The 7,781-nt window shown below is 32.2% G+C and overlaps 1 protein-coding gene across 5 annotated transcripts; it reads left to right on the top strand.

Annotated features, from left to right (window-relative positions):
* The first annotated feature begins 808 nt into the window (after positions 1 to 808).
* LOC149424408 (uncharacterized) lies at positions 809 to 6,894 on the top strand. 5 transcript variants are annotated; one of them, XM_089651534.1, is made up of 11 exons: positions 809 to 868; positions 1,757 to 1,873; positions 2,501 to 2,584; positions 2,656 to 2,796; positions 2,940 to 3,008; positions 3,102 to 3,161; positions 3,593 to 3,719; positions 4,890 to 4,999; positions 5,144 to 5,295; positions 5,377 to 5,514; positions 5,660 to 6,894. In XM_089651534.1, the coding sequence occupies exons 1-11, from the start codon at positions 848 to 850 to the stop codon at positions 5,769 to 5,771; spliced, it is 1,131 nt and encodes a 376-aa protein (XP_089507660.1). In that variant the 5' UTR covers positions 809 to 847; the 3' UTR covers positions 5,772 to 6,894. The 5 variants fall into 5 exon arrangements, with proteins under 5 accessions (XP_089507660.1, XP_089507661.1, XP_089507659.1 ...); XM_089651535.1 differs by lacking the exon at positions 809 to 868 and adding an exon at positions 1,304 to 1,463; XM_089651533.1 differs by lacking the exon at positions 809 to 868 and adding an exon at positions 1,434 to 1,584 and having other exon boundaries at positions 2,656 to 2,784.
* The last annotated feature ends 887 nt before the right edge of the window (positions 6,895 to 7,781 follow it).

The raw sequence follows: 7,781 nt of genomic DNA, 5'->3' as shown, positions 1-7,781 counted from the left end.
TTGGAGAGGTCAAAGGGTCTCCCCAAACCAGCCTCTCCCTATCTGGCATAACACGCAGTTGCTAGGCAGGCGCTTTCTGAACACACCTCACCCGACCAACCCGAGCACCTGTGCTAAATCACCGGCCGTAGCGAACCACTTGGGGTGATCTATGGCAGAGGTGTTGGTTATCCAAGAAATGGTTCCCGGGACGGCGGTACCCAACCCCGCCTCCCAAATTACCGCTGTTCCTGCGTAATCGCAAAACAGTGATCAATAATCACAGAAGATATTAAAAAAATTATGCAATAAAATTTTATTTATTTTTAGTGAAGCTGTCTGTGCTGGGGACACTACCTTGGCCTCAAAATTTTCTCAGGTAGGTGCCACACATACATTTTATGCTTCTCTTGATAGTTTTCACAAATGAAACGTCAGTAATTTTGTATAATTTTAGGAATTTGAAGACATGAGATTCACTTTAGAAAAACAACTTGATGATAAACAAAAGGAACTTAATTGCATGAGGAAAATGATTGCTCTTCTGACAGAAAAGTGTCAAAATGCTCTATGTCAAACACAGTTCAAAGATGATATTATCAAAGAAATGCGGAAACAATTAAAGAATGCATCAAACGTATCCAAAGTACATTACATTTATATATTTTCATGAATTTATTGAAACAGAAGTTGAAATCAATTTCTATATAAAACTTACTTACTTACTTAAAACATTTATTTTATTATATTGTTTTAAGTAGGTACTTATTCAATTAATTAATTCTCAAAACCCATTAACAAATATTTTTAGTAAAACTTTGAGTGATGTGAATATTAACTATTGCTTCACCTTTCAGCAATCCAAGAAATGTGCGTGCAGAAGCTAGTGGTAAAATATGCAGCCCATAATATATTATGCATGTAATCGAATAGTCTATTTATTCAGTTCGATATCCATATTTTATCATTTCAAGAATTCTAGAAAACTGAACTAAAATTGACAATGCAGAAACAAAAAAAAACATCACCTTTCAAATAGAACATACCTACAATTTTGTGTTTTAGTTTATAGTTATTATTTTATATGACATTTTATTTACAATTTTTAATATGATATTAATTTATTTTATAGTGTATATTTAACAAAACCCCAATAAAAGAGAGTTGATAATATGTAAATAAAATAGTTCAAAATTATTTTTTTTACTTTGGTAGGTATGTGTTTTCCACCAGAACATAATTTTCTTAGCTAAGTAATTTCATATCTCTGTCTATAGAATAATGTATGAACATTGTATCAGATTCCAGACAGCACTGCAAGCAGTTTAGGTACCAGACTCTGTATTCTGTCTCTACCAATCTATTTTTGTACTGTAAACAAGACTTCATAGAAACTCACAAACTCTATAAATATCTTTGTTCGTTCATTATTTTTAACCCAAACATAACTGTAGTTGTATGTTTACTTCATGTTTTACAATCGTGTAAGAATTGTTTTAACTACCTAACTAATCTTTGCCAGTGAGAATTTTAGTGCTAAATACTTTTATTATTTTAATGATGTACGTTTTTCAAAAGCTGCATAAACAAACCATCAAAAACATGGTAAGAAATAAAGTTTGGCCGTCTCAGTTTTAAAATAACTCTTTTGATGTATTTGCTTTGTTATAAAATGCATTAACCTACAAATTTAATCTGAATAATTTGGTTAAGTTTTTAATTAAGAACTGTTTATAAACATACCATATTTATTTGACCAATCCATTGTTAATTCTAGTTGAAAAATGATGTTAGTTGTAAAGATGTTAACCTAAGCTTAGACCGGAGTGAAATTCTGGATTTAGTTGACTACACCATTGATTTGCAAGCTGACAGAGATGCTAAATCTATTGAGGTAACTGTTTTACTTTTCATTGTGAAATATGTGTAGGTACTTACTATTTTTGAGAGGAACAACCTTTTTAGAAACGTATGTGTAAATGATGCCTTCCGGATAAAGTTCAACTATCAGCTATTGCAACTGTTTGAAGAAAAGTTTATTGACTTTTACAAATCCTGTTAAATAGGTATGGGGACAGCTCCGCTGCATATGACATTTGCTACAAAGGATAGAAGATAAACGACCACCATTGGCTTATTTACAATAAGCCTGCAGGAGTGCAGGGTGAAAAATTGGGAGGGCTAAATTACCAAGGATGCGTAGCTGGCCGGAGTGGAGGCCAAGCGAGTGGTACAAGATCAAACACGCATGGATGACTCTTGTTTTGCAACAGTTTCATCACTTTTTCAAAATTCATTGCAGTAAATACAAAGTCTCCTCAGTGTAGGGTTGCCGTCTGTCACCGTGGGTGGTTTATTTATGGTCACCGTTAACGAGCCCTCTGTCCCGACAAAATCTAAAATGTCTCAACAAAACATATAATGTTGCAATTTAAAAATGGAATGCTGATTACCAATTTTAAAATAATTATGCTAGTACAGGTTCAATTAAGCCATTTATTTAATGTTGAACATTTTTTAGGTTGCTAAATGTGAACAGAAAATACAATCCATGAAATTTGACTTTGATGTCTTGGAGGACCTTTACAAAAACTGCTATCAAGAGGTACAATATTTTCAAATCAAAAAAACGTTATCATCAGAGTGCGTAGTTCTTTAATATTTGTTATTTTACAGATGATTAAACAAGAAAAAACAATAAATGTCCTTCGACAAAGCTACCTTGATTACAGCACAGAAAGATTTGGCATGATATTGGATAAAACAATTCTTGAATCTGCGTTGAAAGAACGAGATGAATCCCTGGCAAGTTGCAAAGTTAGTTTTCTTGTTGTAAACATGTTTTGCGTATATAAGGCGCTGGGGTTTTACTAGTACCAGATGTCGTTTAGCTCAGGGCCTACCATGTATTCATATTACATATTACCTTTGTATTTAATATGCGTTTGTTCATTTTTTAGGACATTTTTACTGATTTAGATTCAATGAAAAGTGAATTAAAGGAATTTGCTAAATCAACCATCAATTCGGTAAGTAGGTACCCACTTACTTATAGGTCTAAGACAACATTTGTCAGAAATTCATTGTGGAATTTAATATTGTTAAAAAATTAATACTTTTAGGAAGTACACAATGAAGTGAGATACATTACATCCCAGTTGTATAATCTTCAACACATGTTGGTAAGAATACAAATAACAGTTAAATCGTACTAGGTGCAAGTGGCGGTTGTTGGTAATGCATGCAAGACTATTAGGGGCTAGTTAAAGCAAGCGTGCGCGCTCGTTTTATAACCACACTTGTGGCAAACTTCGAACCGTCAATAAGTTAACTATTACCGAAACACTGCTTATTTCTGTTCTCTGTCTTGAACAATGACATGATGGCCCGTCCTCTCCGCTTCCTTTATCTTGTTATCAATGAGTCGCTTATAAACTTGAAGTGAGCACGTCCGGCGAGCTTCAGCCGCCTGCTATAATTCGTTGCATAGAGCCTTGTACTATTTAGCCTCAGGCGCTTGCTAAAACTAGTCCCTTAGAATCTGTAATATCATAATATTTATGTACCAATATATTTTATCAAAGTTAAATACGATATTTTTGTGTCAATTTAGGAATGCCAAGAGCCACTATTTTCTCAGCAAAATTTACAAGCAGAAACAAATAAGTCATTTGAAAAAAATAAAATTCATCTGAAAAATAACATTCGGCATCTGAGATCAAAATTAAAACATCAAAAAGGTAAGTCTGCAATAGTATTTTACCTGTTCAATAAAATAGGTACTTCATATTAACTCTTTGGGGATGTTAAATATTCTACATGTTTTATTAAGTTTGGTCGTAATATTTTTTCCACAACCTAAAACCAAGTGTGGCAATTATTACACTTTTACTTATGCATTTGCTGTTGAATCTTTTTGTTCACCGTGTAGCTCACTAAGCTTTAAATAAATGGTCAGCTCACATACAACGAGCGCAGTATCTACATACAAGGTGTCCGGGGGTATAGTGCACTAACAGATTCTGCATGATAGTACAAGTATAAAAAAGCAAGTATAAATAAGTATATGCAAAAATAAATATTCTTCTGTGGAAAAATATTTTTGCATGGGAAACAATGTAATTTCGAAAAACTTATTTATCTTTTTTACTTCTATTATCATAAAGAATCACCTTACGAAATTCGTACACTTTATCCGCGGACACCCTGTATATTATAATATAATTTTTTTTCTGCGATCATCTCATAAAAAAACAATAAGACTCATAATATATAAACTTATTTTGTGAGGTATTCGATACAAAAACAGTCATTTAGGACGGGTTTTTTCACAGAATTTGAACAATGCATCAAATTTCATTGATTATTTTCAATTTATTTATTGTTATCAAGTTTAATTTGTAGAACTCCATTTTAATTTTTATATATTCAATAATATTGTTATTGGGTTTATAAAAACAGTTTATTTTTAAACAAGTTCTGCTGTGTAATTATTATTACGCGTGACAGCTGTTTCGCCCTCTGAAGGCATTATCAAACTGTCTGATTATTTTCAAGTTCTGTGAAGATTCTATTCTGGTTCTTAGAAATTTTCAGCGAAATCGGTCCAGTAGTTTGTTAGTCTACAGGGGACAAACAAACAAACAAACATTAATTTTTATATAAGTATTTAGATAGTAATTTTTTTTAATATACATTCTAAAACCAATTGACTAAAGGATGCAAAAAAACCTTCTTCTTTACACTTCTATTTATAGATTTTTTCATTTGAATGACAAAGTTCATTCATACTCTCCAAGAGTTGGTTTTTCCAGAATTACTAACAATGTGTAGCTGTGGCATAGTACCAAATACAATAGTTTACAGTTTGTTTTTTTGTACTATGAAATAATAAGAATGAGTTTTTCTAGGTATAATAAAATTGAATCAAACCAAAACACAAAAATTTAAAAAACTCTTTGCGGTTCAAAAGAAAATGGTCCAAGAATTTTCTGCAGAAAACATAATATACAAAGAAAAGGTAACATAATATTTAGTAGTTTCTTCATTTTATTGCCTTAACAGGCTAAGCTAACAAACTAAGTTCTGTATCATTGAACAGGATTAATGCCATTGGCAAGCTCCCCAGATTTTAATAAAACTTCTTCCCATCAACTCTTTACAGAATAATCTGCTTGAAAGTGAACTATCCTTAGCCACAAATCAACTTCTATCAATGAATGTTCTACTAAGCGAGTGGAAAGAAAAATATGTGACTTTATCCACACAGCTGGAATGTGTACAAAATGCGAACAGCGATAAAGAAAATCAAATTAAGTGAGACATATATTGGTAAATATCTTAAAATTTTCTAATGCACATGAAAATGTTACCAATTTGTTTAAATTACTATTCCAGATTGAAACAAGATACTCTTCTTTGGCTGGAGTTTGAGCTGAATGAATCATCAAGAAAGGGTTCGGATATTTGCTGTGAATCCAAGCAAATTTTCATAGGAATGAAAAAGTGGCTATACCTCATAAAAAAAGAAAGAAGGTACGCTTAAGAATTATTAAGTCTTATTATTTGTTTTTGCTTCTCACTTATTCTTGCTTGTACCTACACTTTCAAATGTTCCACAAAAGTTACTGATGTTCATTACTGATAAATGTTATTTAAGTTATTTTTCTTTTTCTTTTAGAAACCTAATATTTAAAATAAAAGATCTACAAAACGTCAATAGAATATTGATTCATCAACAGAATACATCCCCGTCAAATAAAGATTGTGGTCTGCAATCTGCATGCCAATAATAATAATCCTAATATCAATATCAGTATCGCCCTGGTTTAAGACCACCATTCAGAATTGATATGTTGCTTGAAATGGCTTTGGACGTGTTTGTTGAACAGATCTGAATAGCCAGGTACTTCCCTTCCACATCTTCTTCCCCTCTCCACTACATTCAGCCTCACAACATACCCCAATTGGGGATGCCATGGTCTCACTGGCTCCTTACGGTTGGGAGTAGTTAGGACTCTTGTGCGGTTTCACATTAAAAAACTATGACCAGAATCCCTGCATTTTCCCAACAAAAATTTCTCCCCGCAAAAAACCAAATTCTTGAAAAATCTTAGATATTCCCCATGATTTGGAGAAATCTCCATGAATTGGCAACCCTGATGTGGATATTGTAGACCATAGATATATATAACTCACGTAGACTGGTTGTGATGAATCAGCCGATTCAGTCGTACCAACCGAAAGGTGTGTTTTAATGTGATGGTGTTTTATTAGTTTTTATGACGATTTATAAATTTTATACTAACACTTATGTATTCAGAATCATCGTTTATTAAATCAACATGAATATATATATTTTTAAGCCATAATATTTTTCTACTGGAGTTACTTATTGTGAATAAAACATTAACTAGGTAATACTACGATATTATAAATTTGTAACATCCGTGTCGCTATGTTATACATCAAAAGTGGTGAGATAATAATATTATATAAAGCATTGTTGACATAGAGCGATGGTGAAAATGTATAGAATAAAGAAGTGGATACTCAAGAAATGTGTTGTGGTCGTGTTTCTTGATGTAAAAGTCTGACGATTTTTTTGCTTAAATTTCAACTACAGAATTTCGTTTCATCTTCATTATGAAATTTTTATTTCGATTGATTGGGATATGATGTCAGGCAGTGTAAGAGAGAGAGAGAGAGAGAGTGCATGCTAAAAGTACAAGAATTATAAGGTACAGTGGCGACATCAATTTCCATTCAATTCTACACGGAAGGAATTTCTAGTGTGTAGGATTGAGATGAGAGGTATTACTTTTTGATATGTCGATGGTTACCCACAATGACTTGTAACGTCATTGGTTATCTACCTAGGAATAAGTATTTTACACAAGTATTTTTCATAAGAGTTTTCACTATCATAAATAAATTTAATGCTTAAAAAATCTTGTTTATTATTCAACATTCAATGGATTTAACCTTTATGTTTATCTGGTAAGTTGTGTTGATAAACATATCAATTAAAGGTAAGTTATGAAAATACAGTTTTTGGAAAAATTTTGATATTTTATAGCAGTCCATAGGATCCCACGATTCTTTTGATTTTAAATCACCCTGTAAATTGATAAAGCATGAATACATACAATTTTCATAATATTTATAATACACCTCCTCATGGACAACTCTCATAATAAACTAGGCTAGGTTAGGATAGTTTGCCTTATAAAATTTTAATATGATGGCCGCCTGCTTATTGAGATTAAACTACTATGATCTGTTGTATAATATGTTAATTTTAAAAACTTGTTCTGATTTTGTAGATATCAAATAAATATGTTGGTAAGTACTAACATGTACATGTTTTTTTTTTAGTGTTATTTTATGCAAGCAATAACGTTTCTATATATATAATACAAAATGGGGTTCGCATGGGGCAGAGCGACTTTGTTTTATTCTATTTAAGATAAGGCGTGACTAATAATTAGTGCCAGATCAGATGTAATGGAAGTTCAGACGTTTCAATTTTAGTTGTTCAACTTTTATTGAACATCAAGATTTCTAATTAAAAACTTGATCAACTTTGAAAGAAGGTTTACACTTGACAATTTGCTTTCAAGTTGATCAACTAAAATCGAAACGTATGACCCACCACAACGCGATGTCTATGTCAGGGTCGGATTTCTGCTAGGCCCGCCAACTTCAGAGTGGAGGGCCCCGGCCAGGGACAGGTTTTTGTTTTATTTTTTAATATTTACTCCACACAGAAAGTCCCGATGGAAATAAGTTTCTTAATGCAT

This window comes from Hesperophylax consimilis, chromosome 4 (assembly GCF_061612785.1).
Source record: "Hesperophylax consimilis isolate HC1 chromosome 4, BYU_Hcon_1.0, whole genome shotgun sequence".
Classification (NCBI taxonomy): Eukaryota; Metazoa; Arthropoda; class Insecta; order Trichoptera; family Limnephilidae; genus Hesperophylax; species Hesperophylax consimilis.
Note: the sequence above shows the minus strand (reverse complement) of the source record. Positions and strands in the feature narration are given on the sequence as shown.